The 18,895-nt window shown below is 48.6% G+C and overlaps 1 protein-coding gene across 1 annotated transcript in view; it reads right to left on the reverse strand.

Annotated features, from left to right (window-relative positions):
- Positions 1-511: 511 nt before the first annotated feature.
- LOC132462931 (catenin delta-2-like) overlaps positions 512-18,895 on the reverse strand; it is a 34,323-nt gene continuing 15,939 nt past the window's right edge. Inside the window, 13 exon segments of the mRNA XM_060058709.1 lie at positions 512-4,100; positions 4,176-4,842; positions 5,289-5,365; positions 5,514-5,642; positions 7,793-7,919; positions 8,492-8,576; positions 9,295-9,565; positions 10,700-10,857; positions 12,455-12,621; positions 16,600-16,696; positions 16,698-16,777; positions 17,963-18,143; positions 18,821-18,889. Coding sequence (XP_059914692.1) covers positions 4,573-4,842; positions 5,289-5,365; positions 5,514-5,642; positions 7,793-7,919; positions 8,492-8,576; positions 9,295-9,565; positions 10,700-10,857; positions 12,455-12,621; positions 16,600-16,696; positions 16,698-16,777; positions 17,963-18,143; positions 18,821-18,889 — 1,711 coding nt within the window. The 3' untranslated portion in view covers positions 512-4,100; positions 4,176-4,572.

Genomic DNA, 18,895 nt, shown 5'->3' on the forward strand with positions numbered 1-18,895 from the left:
TAAAGGGTAACCGATTGAAATCTGTGAATTTAAACCCAGAGGATTTACCCCCTATTTACCTTGTTTTAGCCCAAATCTTTATTTTTTATATGCAAGACTTAAGACTCAACTCTTAATAGCTTTTTGCATGGTGGAATGTATGCATTCCAGCTCATTCCTTGTTAAGGGACATATAGTTTACAAATGTAGTTGTTCCACTATCCACTAGAGGGCACTGATTCACATGTAGAGTGCTTCAACTGACCGTTGAACTGCTGTTCCTATGCTTTCGCAACGGAATAAACACTGAGGCAATTTTGAAAAGAGAAGGATTATCCAACGACTTTCCAAGTAAGTTAAATATAAAATGAAATGTCTCTCTACACATTAAAACCTCTCCTCATCTTCTGCCTGAGAAATTGTGGCATAACCTCAATTTGAGGACCATAGATGACTTGTGAATGTTGGCGAATTCCTTTCATCTTCGCATAGAAGAAGGGAGGCCAAGGTCACACAGAACATGAGCGAGAGCAACTGTCACGACTGCTTTATTTCAATCCAGGTCAGAGTGTTATGGGTTGGTCGTATACCAGGAAACAGCTGAAAATCATCTTTGGCAACGCAAAATAACAACTCCTGAAAGCCGAGACCCATCTTCCATGGTCCGTTACATTTTTTTGTGTGTGGATCTGTTGCAATCAGTTTGAGGCAATAAAAAGATTAAACAAGTTTTTGTATCTCTTTAAAACACATTTTTTTTGTCATCTAGCAACAACAAAAAGAAAAACGCCTCCCTTCCCATTCCATACAGGTCCTGCAGGGTTTCCATACTGGCGGATCACAAAGACAAACGGTACACCGCCAGTATCCGGATGCTCGCTAACATGTAAGATATGTCTGTTTCTCAATCAGTGTTTGTGTGTTGTTAAGGTTTTTCTCTGGATCATCGCGTCATCGTTATTTCATTTCAAGCATCGGAAAATGGACCGCTACTAAGACTTCTAAACAGCTGCAGGTTGGGCAGACCAGGGACCGACGTTGTCGTCAAAAACCTTCGTTGAACATATTTGTTCGCGATTTACATCCACACGCTTATGCCACATCAAGGCCAACGTGACAGGATGTAAGTAGCGAAAAATTGTACGAAAAAAACGTTCTTTCTTTGAAAAGTTTATTAGTCACGTTGATAATGTTTGGCAGCTATACCTAATCTATGCAAACAAACAAACAAATAAACGTAACATTCTGTGTACAGTTAGAAAAATTAACACCGTAAAAAAAAAAGACATAAACATCGCCACTTTCCGTTTGTTTCAGCAGGGACAACCTGATAACTCTCGGAACCTGGTCTGGTCCAGCACTCAGCCACAACATTACCCCACAAAGTCAACATCTTTAGTGTGAAGAGCAGAAGGTAAAACGTGAAAAAAAGTCGTCCTACATGGGAGTTCTCGTTTTTTTCATCATTATGTTGATGCTATAAGTGACATCCACGTCTGCACGTAAAAAGTATATATTTATATTTATATAATATATATCCATACTCTATTAACAGCTTTGTCTACCAGGAAACTTATAATCGCCACCCATCTTTGAGAAAGGAAACTAAATGAAGAACTTCAAACATTGAATATTTTACAACACAGAAATAATCTAATATTGTACAACCGCCTTTTTACAGTCCCAACTTTTTTTATTCTTATCGATTTTTTTATTACTACTATTTTGTATTCCTCTTCAAGTCTCAGTGCAGTAAGACAGTTTGATCCCAGTAAAACACAGTTAAAAAAAACATTTACAAACCAATGACGCTATGTGGAAGTAGGAATCCTCAACTGAACTTTGACCTTCCCACTCCTCCCTCCCATGTCGCCATCTGCATACCCACGTTTGGCACGTTTTTTTTTTCCTTTAACAGTGATAAACCGTGATTCTAAGCAAAGTTTTGTGGACGAGAATGGGTGTCTTGTCTTCTTGGAGGTGTAAATAAAACAGACATCGACTGAAACTCCAGCTACTATCAAAACCAACCTCGACATCACAGGAGCTACCGAGAAATCGTAGTAAAAAAAGGGCTTGACCGGGAAACGCTTTGTTGAATGGGGTTTGTAACCACTGTGTCTTAGGGTCAGAATGTCTTCTGAGAGCCCTGAAGACCACAGAGGCCTATTTCTAGGGCAGTGAAGGAGCACCATGATTGGTCAGTATATTTTTTTAAACCCCCTCCTCATCATCGAAATCACATTCTCACCTTTTAGCCAGATATCGGAATCGTTCCCTGTATCTTTGTCGTAGCTGTGATATGAGATTTCTCGCCCTTCCTTTTTATTCGGTAGAAAGGTTTGTGTGCGTGTGCGTGTGTGTGTGTGTGTAGATGTACAGTTGTGTTCTGACGATAAGTCCCAGCGCATTGCATCGCGGAGAAGGCCTTACACAGAAATCAGTGCAATGTAAAATACAACAAAGTCATGTCGTCAATGTACATCAAATACTATACAACCAGAATAATACAAAAGAAACCCGAAAATGAAAAAAACAAACAAGTAAATGATACAAAAAAAGGAAAGCATCGCTCTACCTGGCAGGGGGTGGGGTCAGGGTGGAGTAGAGGTGGGGGAGGGTGGGGGTTGAGTCATGACCTCACACAGTATAACAGTGTATAGAGAGAGCGTGGGGGGGGGGGGGGATCTCTCTGATGGACAGCTGGGCCTACGACTCGTCTCGTCTCTTGTGCTTCACGTTACAAATAGATCCGTTTTCTGTGACCAAATATGTACATCCGCTGTCTTCGTCAGACATGCCCCCTTCCCCCCCGCCCCCCTCCCCATGATCGCTTCTTCCAAACATGCAAACCTCGTACGCCCAGTGCTTTGAGCTCTCTCTCTCCTTTTCCATCCACGGCCTTTCTCGCTCAACCTTTTCTGAGTCCTTTGATCCAAACTTTCCCCCTCATCCGTGTCCTTCCGTGACTCAGTACATCGCAATACTGGTACGTCTCTCTCTCTCTCTCTCTCTCTCTCTCTCTCTCTCTCTCTCTCTCTCTCTCTCTCTCTCTCTCTCTCTCTCTCTCTCTCTCTCTCTCTCTCTCTCTCTCTCTCTCTCTCTCTCTCTCTCTCTCTCTCTCTCTCTCTCTCTCTCTCTCTCTCTCTCTCCCCTGCTCTCGCTCTTCCCTTCGTCTCCATCTTTCGTTATTCTACATTCTAACTTTCTTTTACCTCGCTAGGCTGTCCATCATTTTTATTTTACATTCTCTCACTCTCTTTGTGGACCCCATTCGGAGGCGGGAGTTATGTCGCATTCTGACCGATCTGTAACCATACGCAACAAACGCATTGGAAGGACATTGTGCCAGCTGTTGTTTTGTTGTCGTTTGTGTTCAATTGTGTGTTGGGGGACTCTTGGCGGTCACAGTGTGCATGCAACATGCATGGCTCTGGTCCTTCGTCACCTGGGACCACCTTGTCTCTCTCTCCCTCCCTCCTCTCTCTCCCTATCTCTCATTTCCATCAGCAGTCTATATGGTGTGAGGGAGGGAGAGAGACGGGAGATTGAGAAGGAGGATGTCTTTTCCTTTTGATTCCATTTCTCCTTTCCTTTCTATACGCCCGCCCTTCCTCTGCCCTATACACACAGAAACACATGCGCGCACACTCACGGATGCATGCACACACACACACACACACACACACACACACACACACACACACACACACACGCGCGCGCACTCAAGCATGCATGCACACACGCATATGCACACATCACACACTAACGAGCGCACTCACGCATTAATGCACGCCCATACTCACACCCATGTTTACTCACTACTGGCTTGACTGAGTAAATCAAAACAAACAAACACTGAGGAGAGTGGGGGGGTGGGTGGGTGAAGGTGAGAGGGGGCAGAGATGGTCGTGAAGGTAATGACGTCGGTGGGGGCTTGGAATTGTACAAGGGGGGCAGAGAGATAAAGAAGAACTAATGGAACAAAAATAAAGAGATCATCCTCTCCCCTCCCCCCCTTCATCTCAGGCTCTGGATCTCTCGAGTACTAGACCCAGGGGGGGTTCCCCCACTAGACCCAGGGGGGGTTCCCCCACTAGACCCAGAAGGGGGTTCCCCCACTAGACCCAGGGGGGGTTCCCCCACTAGACCCAGAAGGGGGTTCCCCCACTAGACCCAGAAGGGGGTTCCCCCACTTGACCCAGAAAGGGGGTCCCCCTACTAGACCCAGGGGTGTTCCCCCACTAGATCTAGGGGGTGTTCCCCCACTAGACCCAGGGGGGGTTCCCCCACTAGACCCAGAAGGGGGTTCCCCCACTAGACCCAGAAGGGGGTTCCCCCACTTGACCCAGAAAGGGGGTCCCCCTACTAGACCCAGGGGTGTTCCCCCACTAGATCTAGGGGGTGTTCCCCCACTAGACCCAGGGGGGGTTCCCCCACTAGAACCGGAAGGAGGCTCCCACACTAGACCCAGGAGGGGGGGTACCCCACTAGACCCAGGAGGGGGGGTACCCCACTAGACCCAGGAGGGGGGGTACCCCACTAGACCCAGGAGGGGGGTTACCCCACTAGACCCAGGAGGGGGGTACCCCACTAGACCCAGGAGTCCGGCGAGGCCGGGTAGTGGCTGGTCTCGTAGTTGAGCTCGCTGTAGGGCCGCGACGCGGAGTAGAAGTCCACGTAGTTGCCAGTGGACTTGAGGCCCCCGAGGTGCATGTTGAGGTCTCCCTGCGGGGGGCGGCCCCCCGCCGCGTGCACCTGCTCCTCGTAGAAGGCCTGGTCGTCGTAGTTACCGGCGCCGGGCGGCGGCGGGGGGTTCTGGAAGGGCGGGTAGGGCTCGGAGGGCATGCCCTGGGAGGACACCTGGGCGGTGGCGGTGGACGATGGGGAACAGAACAGGACAACAAAGGAACCAGTCACTGCACATGGACTGCATTGAGGATGGGTCGACAGCGCTTTCTAGAAAGCGGACCCTCAAAGCACTGGACAATTAGTGGCTACCGTTCAAACACACATGGTCGTGTGTGAATACATAAAAGGAAAAAGCCAGCTCGTCGGGAGCAGTCAGGGTTAGGTTCCTCGCTCAGGTACACCTCGCTTAGCCAGGGGGAGCCGGGGATCGAGCCGGCAACCCTCCGATTGCCAGACAACCCGCTCCACCGGCTGGGCGGGGGCTAGCCACAACAAGCCATCGCAACAGGACAGGCCGATCCAAGCAGGACACGACAGAGCAACGGTATGGCCCGGATCTGTACCAGGGACAGAGCCCCATAGTACTGTACCGGGTGAGGGTCCAGCGGGGGTCTTACCTGGTTGTATTTTAGGTCGTCTGTGGGCGAGACGTAGGCTCCTCTGTGTAGCGTTGACGATCCGCCCGGGATTTGACCTGAGATGGAGACATGGGGAAATAAATGACTTAATAAATGAGTTATTATTAAGTACTGTTTAATTATAAATGTGTGTGTGTGTGTGTGTGTGTGTGTGTGTGTGTGTGTGTGTGTGTGTGTGTGTGTGTGTGTGTGTGTGTGCCCTACCCGCCATGGCGTCCTTCCTGGAGGTGTGCTCGCCCTTGTTGCCATGGTAACCAGGATTGCTCGTCGACTCATAATCCGCCTTCCTTTCCTTCGCCGCCATCATTTCCCTTGGTGAGGCTGGAGCACTCGCTGCGCGCACACACACACACACACACACACACACACACACACACACACACACACACACACACACACACACACACACACACACACACACACACACACACACACACACACACACACACACACTACTATTTAGGCCACTGTGTATTCGAGAGAGGATAAAACCGGCCTGCTGGTCTGATCAATTATCCTTTTATTAATTATGATTACTTAATGATGATTAATGAAAAGTATGATTGACATTCTCCTCTCTAAATAGCGAGAGAATACGGCTTTGTTCACCCTGACAGCCAAAATATCCTTGTCCATGTAAATGTATGCAAATCTCTCACAGTACTGTAACCATGCATTAGCATAATATTTAAACACACAAGCTTAGCATAACAATATTATATTGGGTCACACTGGATGTTTTCATTGATTGAATACACATTAAGATGTAATCGTTACGCTCTGTCACTTAACACTTGGTAAGATACAAGAAATGCAGGCCACAGGATATGTGTGTGTGTGTGTGTGTGTGTGTGTGTGTGTGTGTGTGTGTGTGTGTGTGTGTGTGTGTGTGTGTGTGTGTGTGTGTGTGTGTGTGTGTGTGTGTGTGTGTGTGTGTGTGTGTGTGATCTCATCAGTATTTAATTGAGTGGGAAATACTTAGTCATCCTTTCTCCGGAGGCCTGCTTACTTCTTGGAAGCTTCTGCATTAATCTCTCTTCTCTCTCGCTATAACTTTACCCCTCACTCTATCTATGACACCTTCCAGTTCTCTCTCATGCTCTCTCTCTCTCTCTCTCTCTCTCTTGATCAGTGGGAAATCTCACTCTCTCCTTCTGTAACTGTCCCTCAACTCTTTCCTTTTCTGTCTCTATCTCCCTCGCTCTCTCTATCTCTCCCTCCATTCTTCATCTAAGAGAAAAACTAATAATTAATGGAGTCCTCCATTGTCACAGTGCCAGATGTTTAATATCTTCAGGACCACAGAGTGATGTTCTGCCTCTAATATTACAACACCCTACAGCCCCGGCTGACACGGCTGGCCCATCTGCCTTCTCCGTCTCTCTCTCCCTCCCTCTCTCTCCCTCTCTCTCTGAATATATATTGAGATCTATTATGATCTCTCTATCTCTCTGTCTATCTGTGACTCTCTCTGTCCTCTTTCTCTATCTAATACGAGCTGTCGTCTCTCTCTCTCTCTCCATCTAACATGAGCTCTTATGATCTCTATCTCCGTCTCTGTCATCCGCTGGGCTCTGTACAGCTCGTTCAAACGGCAGGTAAACACTCATTCTTCAAACAGCCGCCTACCCAAAGCACCTTCTCCTGGCGTAACCTGGGTTCCCTTTTCTTGTTTGTCAAAGGAACGCTTCAAATCGTAAAAAATATTCAGAGGACAATCATACAAATGCTGGATCCTTTGTGTCCGGCTGGTCCGAACAAATCAAATAACCAGATCCATAAAGAGGGACAGAGGCAATGCGTGGCGTGGTAAGGAGGTGGTTGTTCCTGTTATCCAATGTCCTGGCTGTTGATTCAGTCGCCATGTGTTTGAACAGCATCCCTCTAATGGGCGACTCAGTGTGAACAGCCACACTCACACAGAGCACCATGGGGATAGCCTGTTAGCATGCTAACCCGTAAGCCGTCACTCACACAGCGCACCATTGGGCTAGCCTGTTAGCCCACACTCACACAGAAGCAGGCTAGCCTGTTAGACTTCCTAACTCACCACTGTCCCCTTTGGGCCCCGCTCCATATCCCACCATGGTTTATTATGCTGAAAATATGGATGTAAGGTTCATTAACTCTGCACAAGCCTGTGAGAGCCGAGCCAGAAGCAAGCCTCCCACAGAGAGCTCCTCCCTGTTGGTTCGGATTGTTAAGCCTTTAAAGGTGCAGTGGTAGGAGAAAGATGGCCAGATGTGGAGTTTTCTCACACAGGACGAGACCAGTCTGGACATGGACAGCAAAACATCTTCTGATGGCTCAAACGTCATGAAAAAGCCCTCCAAAATCATGTTCGAACCAGAGGTGTCGTCTGAATGTGTGTGTGCGTTTGTGCGTGTGTGTGCGCGTGTGCGTGCGTGTGTCTATATATGTTTTTGAACCAACGGCGTTGCGGTGCCACCGGTGAATGTGGTCACGGCGGCGACGGGACCCACCGGAGCGGTTGTTGGGGGACGTCCGGACGGGGGAGACGGAGGGGGTGCGGGAGGAGGAGTAAGGCCTCTGTCTGTCCCTCTCTATGGTAGAGGAGGAGCCCACAAAGTGGTACTGGGAGTAGCCATCCTGGAGAAGAAACGCAAGGAGAGGAGGAGGATGGGACAATCAAAAGGACATTTAGAGGGACATTGGAGGAAAGTCAGGGTGAATGATGGGTACAGTGGAAAAGACAAGAAAGAGATAGGAAATAGAGATAGACGGAAAAGAGGAGGAGGAGATGAAGCGCAGAACAGAAAAAAGTTTGAAAAGATAATACACTTCACTTCTCAACTATATACTATGATCCTTACACATACAATAGCATTGTTATTGATGCTTGCAGACAGAGAGAGAGAGACATAGAGGGACAGAGATAAGAAGACAAAGAGAGAGAGAAAGAGAGAAAGAGAGAGAGAGGTGTACAGATGGATAGTGTACAAAGAGAAGGAGGAAAAGAAGAGAGAGAGCTGGGAGAGTGAGATGAAATAGACACAGAGACAGAGAGAGAGTGAGTGAACGTCAAAGAGAGAGGGATAGAGATGGAGAGCGAGAGGGGGATATATCAAGAGAGAGTACAGAGAGAGAGAGAGAGAGAGAGAGAGAGAGAGAGGCAAATAGAAAGTGAGAGTACAGAGAGAGGGAGAGAGAGACAGCCATACCTTCTTGTAGAGGCTGCGTAGGTCTCTGTACTGCCACATGCTGTTGAGAACCTGCGAGGCGGCCTTCACCACCTTGGGAGTGTGTCTGAAGACGGGGACAAACATTAGAGTGGCGCGCCACGCTACACAGAGTCCCCACCTCCACCTCCGTCTGCTGTCTTCGCCATGTGTTTTCCTTCGCTTATTTTTAACCGCAGAGGAGACGCAAAGAAGGTTTGTCTGGCTCCTGACAAACGCAACAAACGCAGAATAACAACGAGACAAACAGACGAAAGGGAAACGGCACGATCGCTTTTCATCCTCCCGCGCACGGGAGGGGTGGCTGGGGGAGGGAGGACAGGGGGAGAATGCTAATGTCGGAACATGAAGGCACTGCGGGCTGATGCAGGACACCTTGTTCCTGTTTCCAGGTTTGTTTCCAGGGTTTGGAAAGTTGGTTTTCGACGGGGGGCGAGACCCGACTGAAACTGAAATGGGAACGGTTTGGATGGTCTATCGTATATCGATGCTATGGATTTGTAGAGCAGAAAATGGGAAGATAAAAGGATAATAAACGCTTGCCCCTTGAATGTTTTCTAAATATTACTCAACATAGCGGCCCTTGATTACGACAATCACGGCCCCGCCCCCCCCTCCTTTCTCCTCCCCCCACTCTCATTTAACTTCTCCCTCTCCCTCCCTCTAATTAGGCCCCGCCCCCTCTCCCCCCACTATTATTGGGCTCCTCCCCTCCCCCCACCTCTCTTAAGGCCCTCCACCACTTTCATTAGGCTGCACCCCCCTACTCATTAGGCTCCACCCACTTGTCTCCTTTGCTGCGGGCGATGCCGATGAGCTTCTCGATGCCGCCGGCGTCCCTCAGGGCCTTGGTGTTCTCCATGTTCTTGGTGATGACCTCGTGCAGCGCGCAGCAGATGGCCGTCACCGTGTCGTCCGACATGGTCTTGCCCGGCAGCCCCGTGCCATTGGCCCCGCCCCCGCTGCCGTTTGCCCCGCCCCCGGCGCTGGTGTTGTTGTTGTTGCTGCCGCCGATGCCGGGCAGGCGGTGGACCAGGTCCCTCATGGCGTACTTACCTGTTCGGGGTCGGAGGAGGAGAGACAGGTGTTATACAGGTGGAGAGAGAGGCGGAGGGAGAGGTATGAGACAGGTGGAGAGACAGGCAAAGAGAAGGTATCTAACAGGTCAGGTGGATTGACAGGTGGAGAAACAGGTGTAAGTCAGGTGGGACATGTGTCAGACAAGTGTTATACAGGTGGAGACAAAGGTGTTAGACAAGTGGAAGGACAGGTGGAGAGACAGTTTGAGAGACAGGCCTCAGACAAGTGGTGAGAGACGTGATAAATACGTGTAAGACAGGCGTTGAAGACACAGATTATGGGTCAGACCGAATACTGCAGGAACAGAGGGACACTATGCATGCTGTAATGGAAAATAAAACAGATTTAAAAGCAGAGGGAGAGGTGAGGTTTATTGAGGTTATTTGTTTTAAATGAAGGCATCCCCTCGCTACATTGTATGAACTGAATATGAATAACGATGTCAGTGCGGGGAAACGTCCACGGTCGATGCAGTGTGTACAGTGTCGGTGTGTGAACTTGATCTGTACTCAGAGTTACGCTACGACACACCCTTCTGCCCGAGCTCCACTTCCCACGGCCCTCCTCACACAACAGATGCAAGGGTCTGACAGACCGCCAATAAACGCACAATATTTATTAGCGTTTGATGCAGCGGAACAAAAACATTCACATGCAGACAGACGCACGCACCCACACACTCACACACACACACACCACACCCAGCACTTAGGGCTCTGCTACCTGCTTCGGGGAAATACTAGTGGAGCAGTATGTGCGTACGTGCATGCGTGTGTGTGCGTGTGTGTGTGTGTGTGTGTTTGTGCGTGTTTGTGTGTCCGTGAGTATGTGCATGTGGGTGTGTGTGTATGTCTGTGTGTGTGTGTGTGTGTGTGTGTGTGTGTGTGTGTGTGTGTGTGTTTGTGTGTGTGTGCAAGTGTGAATGTGTGTGTGTGTGTGTGTGTGTGTGTGTTTGTGTGTCCTTGAGTATGTGCATGTGGGTGTGTGCGTATGTCTCTCTGTGCGTGTGTGTGTGTCCGTTAGTATGTGCATGTGGGTGTCTGTGTATGTCTCTGTGTGTGTGTGTGTGTGTGTGCGTGTGTGTCTGCCCGTGCAGGGCCTCCCCCTCACCGATGAGCTCCTTGTTCCGGACGTCCAGAGCCATGTTGCGCAGGGCGGTGGCCACGGCGCACACCACCCGGTCGTTGTCTATCCTCAGCAGCTCCACCAGGATGGGCAGCCCCTTCTCCTTACGCACCGCCGCGCGGATGTACACGGAGGGGGGAGGGGTGAGGGGATAAATTCTAAAAACTCCGGCCCAAGTGGAGATTTCTGAAAACGCTGGTTATGTGTTGTCGTGTCAACGGGGAGAAACGGGGTTTTAGGTTCTGAAGCGTGACATTATGCGCCAGGAAATGCTTAACGTCATATGAGCGCCCTATGTTTACAGTTTGTTTGTTACAGGAAGACGCTCGTGTTATTCGTTGCTGTTGATTCTGAGGATTCTGATTGGCTTGCATGGCTTTATCCTTCTCCCTACACTGCCGCCCATAAGTTTGGCATAGTTATAATGCCAAATAGTTATAATATAATATATATAAATGTATGCGTTTTGATGTAAACGACAACTTTTTTGAAAACGATGCTGTGTGCACAATGTTATTTTTGAAAACGGAGGGGGGGAAATATTAGTTTCTATAAATACCCTGCTACGTATAAACGTGGCCACAGTGTGAGGCGGCTACTTGATCCAGCTCACTCGTTAACCATGCACAGGTGTGAGTGATCAGGCCTCATTGGGCTGTACCGAGTGGAGCTGAATGGAGAGGGGATCCGGCGAGCTCTGTAGTTGTGATGCCTCTGGATGTTTGTTGGTAAATTATTGAATGCAGATGTGTAATTCAATCAAATTGCCCTCAGGTAGTTATGGCAGGATCAGTAGATATGTTGGTGTTAGGAAGAGTAAAATTATAATAAATGAACGCACCCCTAAACAATTATGGAGGGTGCAGGTCAACGTGTTTTTAGCAAGACAAGCTTAGATTATGCAGCATGTGTTTGGCTGAGAGGAATGCTGTTTGTTTGGCCCAGTGAATGTTTTGAGTGGTTTCCATTAAATCCTGCCCTTTATGGGCTCATTCAATGAGATTTGTTGTACTTCTTTTGATCACTCCTTCCTAATACCAGCTGCTCGTACCATCCCACCACTAGGGCCAGTAGGGACGTCGAACCAGTAGTTATCGCAATTTCATCATTTTCAGATGAAAGCTAGTTATCAATACAAGTATTCAAAGTGAAGATTTGCTGGTTGGATAGTCTTTTCGATGGGGGAGATTAATTTTGGAGAAACTCTCTTGGTGAGATATATTTTTATGGAGTATATGGAATAGTTGCAGTATATAGCAACAAAGTGCATGTTTAAATGGGAGCGTACCTATGTTCCCCGGGTCCTATGTTCCCCGGGTCCTATGTCCCCCGCTTTGTATGTGACCGGGGAACATAGGACCCTGTGAGCAAATCTTTTTTTCATTGGATGGTAGGGGCAAGCAAGCACCGCCTTTTTCGCCTCTGATTCGCCTGTGATTGGTTAGAATGGCTCTCCTCCGATTGGTTATGGTTAGGTTTAGGGTTAACCCTCACCCTAACCCTAACCATAACCCTAAACCTGACCCTAACCCTTTGCACCCGGGGAACATAGGACCTGGGGAACATAGGGATGACCCCGTTTAAATAACGCGTTTAAGATCAGCAACAAAGATATAAGGTTAGCAACACAGACTTAAGGTCCGCAACAGAGAGATAAGGTTAGCACACGGACATAGGGGGAGCCACACAGACCCAGTGAGGAGAAGAGAAAGGGGCTTCTGAATCACCTTTACCTTCCAGCTCCCGGCTGCCAGGTTCTGCAGCGCCCCTGCCGCGCCCTCCAGCGTGTCTGGATTGGAGCACTCGGACAGCAGGGTGAGGTAGGGCTTCACGATGGTGGGGTGCCACAGCATCTGGATGCCCTTTGGCGGGTCGGCCGAGTCCGGGAAGGGGCCGACGCCGTCCCACTGCGAGGGGGCAGAGGATTGGACACGTGTTGGTGGGACACGGTCGCAGACTGATGGTGATTTAGTCTTTCAGCAAACACGCTTAGCCACCGTGACTGAATGGTATGGTTCCACGTTGACGCAACGCGATGACCGCGCAGTCGCTTCAACGCAGTCGTAAACCTGTTTTGGTTCTCCGTCGGGTTGTGGTAAGCGGACCGGCACCTTGGGGCGGACGCAAGGAGGGTCCCGCATAGACGCCATGGGTCCGTAAACCACTTTGCGTTGCATTGACATGGGACCATAACTAAGCCTTTACGGTGGAGGACGGAGACAGAGGTGCTGTAGGTAAGATGCAAGAGATCAAAGATTCAATTAAAGAGAGAGTAGAAAAGCGACGAAGAGAGTTCGACCTTTGGTTAAAAAAAAAAAAACCTGCCCGCCTTCTCCCCCTCCCCACGTTTCTCCACCGTTGAGTGGTGTTGCATTTCACGCACATGTGAACGACAAGCCATATGGATTCCCCGAACAAATCACGGAAGAGCAGTCTCATCTAAACTGACTCAGGCAGAGGCAGGCGCTGTCAACCAGAGCAGATATTCTCACAGTGCATTTCACTCACTAATGGCTGACAGACGGCTGTGGCATTTCGAACAAATTGCACTCAAATATTAGCTCTCAAATCACAGCTACAGCAGGTATTGAGGAGCATCTTGCTAAAAGGTGCCTACAGGTAAGGCAGTGGTCATTGAGGTTCAAACTCAGAACCTTTCCTCTGGGTGTCTAACTCCCTAACCAATATAGTCTATCATGCTCACCTATGCTACCCTGCTGTCTTTACCGTAGTGCCCTGCTGTCTTATCGTGGCAGCAATCTTTTTATTTCTTTGTATTTTTGTGCGTATGCTACGCATGCTTTGGCTGTTCTGCGACTCACCTGTAATCTCTTGGAATGAAAGCGTATTAGAGAGAAAGCCTTAAATGTCAATTGTAATACAGAGGTGGCCCTGGAAGGCCTGCTCTTGCAGAGACGCCAGACAACCAAAACAAATGATCACATTTCAACCATGTGAAGTGCAAAAATAACACATCACTGTGTTTCATTTGGTCCTTTGGCAACACTGTTTTTTTTTCTTTTAATCAAAACTTCAATATTCACATAGAAAAGATATCTTACTGCTTGTCTATTCAATTGAGTGTAATAGAACCTGTTGGTTGATATTTCCGAATATTGTCAGATGTTGCAACACTTTTTCATCACCTTCTGGATCACCTGCCGCACCTCCACTGCATACACTCACACACCCACACACCCACATGCACACACACACACACACACACACACACACACACACACACACACACACACACACACACACACACACACACACACACACACACACACACACACACACACACACACACACACGTAGGTGCACACACGTGCGCACACACGCGAGAACACACACATAAACATGCACACATTTAGACACAAACACACACACACACACACACACACACAAACACACACATACACACACCTTGCCAAGCTGCTTGCTCTTCAATTAATGACCGACACGTGTCCTGTGGTCGTGTCAAGGGGGCTCCATGGGGAAAAACATCTCTTTCTTCCTCTCTCTCTCTCTCTCTCTCTCTCTCTCTCTCTCTCTCTCTCTCTCTCTCTTTGTCTCTCTCACTCTCTCTCTCTCTCTCTCTCTCTCTCTCTCTCTCTATGTCTCTCTCTCTCTTTATGTCTCTTTCTCTCTCTTTATAGCTCTCTCTCTCTCTCTCTCTCTCTCTCTCTCTCTCTCTCTCTCTCTCTCTCTCGCTTTCTCTATCTCTCGCTCTCTCTTTATGTCTCTCTCTCTCTCTCTCTCTCTTTATGTCTCTTTCTCTCTCTTTATATCTCTCTGTCAGCTCACTGAACCTTCTTGTTTTTTATCGATGCAACTCTCCTTGGTTGCTCCCTGGACTCTCCTTTCCTCTCCTCTTTCCTCCCTCCAGCCCTTCCGCCCATGTACTCTTTCTCTCCCTACCTCCCGGTGCATCTCGCCACCTCCTCCACCCTCCTCTTCTCCTCTGCTCCTCCACTCCATTCTCCTTATCTCCTATCTTCCAATCTTTTCCTCCACCCTACTCCCCTCTGCTCTCCTCTCCTCTACTCCTCCACTCTCCTTATCCCCTCTTCTCTCCTCCTCCGCTGCCAATTCTACTCTTCTCGCCTCCACCTCTCTCCTCTCCTCGTCTCCTCTGTCCCTCCCTTCCCCTCCCTTCCTCTCCCCTTCTCTCCCCACCTCTCTCCCCTCCTCTACCTGTGTATTTAGCATGTTGTTCATCCTCTCCCCTCCTCTAATTACACCCCCCCCCCCCCCCAACCCGCACTTCACAGTAATCACCCACAGCTGCAAGGTGGGGGGAGAGAGAGTAAGAGGGAGGGACATGGATGGAGCAATAGAGAGAGAGAGAGAGAGAGAGAGAGAGAGAGAGAGAGAGAGAGAGAGAGAGAGAGAGAGAGAGAGAGAGAGAGAGAGGAGACTGGGAGATGGGGAAATGGGAGATGGAGAGAGGGATACAGTGATAGTAAGTTGAGATAGTAAGAGCAAAGGGAAAGAAAATGCCATAGACAGGATGGAGAGAAGGAGAGAGCAGTTGAGAGGAAAAGAGCAGCATATGAAGGGCAAGAGAGAGGGAAATAAATAAATAGAGAGAGGAGCAGAGACGAAACATGGGGGGAGGAATGAGGCAATACATTACAATGATGAAAAGGCCTATGAATTGCCCTCCACCCCCCATCCTCTCTGCTACCCCCCATCTCCTCTCCTACCCTCTTCTCACGAGGTCAGCTGTGAAGTCATCCTCATCCCGATTGGCTGTTGCCCGAGGATCATAAAGAGCTCGCAGTATTCACTCCGCAAACCGGAACCAGCCGCCCAGCCGCGCCATTTCTCATTTATTCTCTATTTTCCCTCTCTCCCTCTCACCCACTCTCTCACCCCTCTCACTCCTTCCCACTTTCCCTGCAAGGCGCCTATTCAGAGGGAGAATACATTAGCGGTTGAGCTTGGCATGGAATCATCCAAATCAGGCGATGAAGAAGAAGAAGAAAGAAACACAAAGGAAAAATAATAAAAGCGGCAGTTGCTAAGAGACGATTTATAAACTGCAAATTTTGCTATGGGAGTTTGTTTACTCAGAGAAGGAAGGCTGCGCGCCACTTGACCAACACGGCACACTGATTAGCATGATTAGCATGAGAAAATATGGCGGGCCTACTTCAAGACCTATGCCGTGACGTAAAATGGCCGCGGACGATGCTCCCAACCGAACGTGACGATTGGCTGCTAGCTGCTGAACAGGTGTGGTCGCAAAAAGCCTGGAATTAACAGTCCTTTCACTGGGGTTAAAGGCATGCTGGGATGCCATGGTTGGTAAACGGATGCTCTGGAGCGGTATTCAACCCTTTCCATGGGTTGAGAGGAGATTGAATAGAAGAAATGGGAAAAAGCAAGTCGAGTCATTCTCGTCTAAGTGTAGAGCTAAGATGGCGGACGCCAACGCTACGTGCCGATGATGTGCAACGAGAACACAGAGCGAACGCTCCAGGAATATCAAACATATTTCTACTTGTGTCTTCTCACACACACTGAACCAGGGAAAAACAGATTCTATAATAGCAATACACATTTAACTCTTCAGTTCCCTTTCTTTTAGTCCAGGTAATTTACAGTTATTTGTACACAGGTACACAGCAAGGGGAAAGATTGAAATACATATTTCAGAGATAGAACCAAAGGTAGGAAGAAATAAAATGTGTACTGTAGCTATTTTATATTTTTGCATTCAAAATATCCAAGGTCACTAAGGGAGCAGGTAGGGGTTAGGGGGCATCACGCTCAAGAACACTTACAGGTAGACTGCAGCCCGAACCCAGAACATTTTAGCTGGGAGACAAACAACCCCCCTAGCGCTACCCTCAGGATGGAGGCCCCTCCCCCCTCACCTGGTCGTGGCTCTTCTTCTTCTTCTTCTTCTTGCCCCAGCAGCCGGAGCTCTCCCCGTCCTTCCCCCCGGCGTCGCTCAGCAGGCCGTCCAGCTGACGCCCCCTGCTGGCTGTGGGTTGTCTCTGCAGCCAGCCGGTAGGACAGGTTCCTCAAGATACACACACAGTTCTCTATGGTCTGGAGCAGAGAGAGATAGAGTGGGGGAGGGAAGGAAGGGGAGAGGTGGAAGAGAGAGGGAAATAGAAGAGAGAGAGGGAGAGGGAGAGAGGTAGAAAGAAGAAGAGTGGATGAAACAGCTAGGTAAAGATGGGGTAGCACTTTGACATGGCAAAGACCCGAGAGCTTGTGCTCAAACACACACAAACACACACACACAGACACAACCATGCAAATACACACACACACACACACACACACACACACACACACACACACACACACACACACACACACACACACACACACAGACACACACACACACACACACAGACACACACATGCACACACACACACACACACACATACACACACACACACACACACACACACAGACACACACATGCACACACAGAAAAATACACACAGACAAACCTACAGAGAACACACACACACACACACACACACACACACACACACACACACACACACACACACACACACACACACACACACACACACACACACACACACACACACACACACACACACACACACACTCCAGCCATGTGTTAATCCCATTGTTGGAGAGGCCGTGCAGACAACAGACATGGACTTTGATCTAGAGAGGGGATTCTGTGGATTAAAAGAAAACACTCCCCCCCTCTTAGCCCCCCACTCACTCAGGCAACAGCCACACGACAGCCTACACACACACACACACACACACACACACACACACACACACACACACACACACACACACACACACACACACACACACACACACAGAAGACAATGCGTATGATTTTGCGTGCGTGTGTGCAGGCACGTGCACATGTATGTATTTGTATGTGTGAGAGAGGGATAGAGAGAAAGAAAGAGAGAAAGAGAGAAGGAGGGAGCTTGTTTCTGTCTGTGTGTGTGGGTGTGTTTGTTGTGTGCGTATGTGTGTGTGTGTGTGTGTGTGTTGTGTGCATGTGTGTGTTAGTGTGTGTCTGTATTTCTGTTTGTGTGTGTTTGTATGTGTGTTTGTGTGTGTGTGCGTGTGTTTGTGTCTGTGTGTGTGTTTGTTGTGTGTGTATGTTTCTGTGTGTGTGTATGTGTGTGTTGCGTGCGTGCGTGCGTGCGTGCGTGCGTGCGTGCGTGCGTGCGTGTGTGTGTGTGTGTGTGTGTGCGTGTGATTGTTAGTGTGTGTGTGGGTACCTTGCTGTCTATCTCGCTGCTCCCCAGAGCCGTCTGGATGACGTAGAGCAGAGCGTCCGTCAGCCCCTCACACTCCCTCATCCTCCTACGGGCCTCCTCCCCCGCCGAGCTCACGTTCCTACACACACACACACACACACACACACACACACACACACACACATACACAACCACAAACAATCTATCATCAATCAAAGATCCTTAGTAAATGTAAACCAACATTTGTCAGGGTGTGTGTGTGAGCGTGTGTGTGTGTGTGTGTTTGTATCTGTGTGTGTCTGTGTGGGTGCGCACATTATAGGTGTCCCCAGATACAGTTTAGCATGTAAGATTAGCATGCCAAGTTCTCAAATACGCATAAATAAACTCGATAAATGTCTTCCTCTACCCCCCTTTTTCTGTTTCTGTTCCTGTTCATGCTTCATTTTGGAAATCTACTTAATCTTAATTAATGTCAGCCGACGATAAAATAAAAATCCCCCCCCCTCCATGATGCTCTCTCTCTCCCTCTCCCTCTCTCTCTCTCTCTCTCTCTCTCTCTCTCTCTCTCTCTCTCTCTCTTTCACTCTCTCTCACTAGCTTTTCCAAAAAGTCGGAGGAGTAACACAATCGTTTAGAGGAATTGTTGCATACTCAAATTGAGTTGCACGCATCACAGTAAATACTTTAGTTTAGATTATGAACCCTGTGTTTCCAAAAAATTGCTTTGGATGAACAAATTACCAATTGTTGTTTTTTTTGGTTTCTTGTTGCCTTCTTCTCCTACTCTGGCATTCATTCAAATCATGTTGGAGAAAGAATTATATCTTACATTTTTTCTTAAATTCAAGGATCAAACCAGAGTAAAACCATGCATACGTCTGCTGAGGACTGTATGAGGGCATTTGAGGACAGGACTGATCTTCACTGTTCACCCATTGAGTCAACCTGAGG

This window comes from Gadus macrocephalus, chromosome 8 (genome assembly GCF_031168955.1).
Source record: "Gadus macrocephalus chromosome 8, ASM3116895v1".
NCBI classification, from domain to species: Eukaryota; Metazoa; Chordata; class Actinopteri; order Gadiformes; family Gadidae; genus Gadus; species Gadus macrocephalus.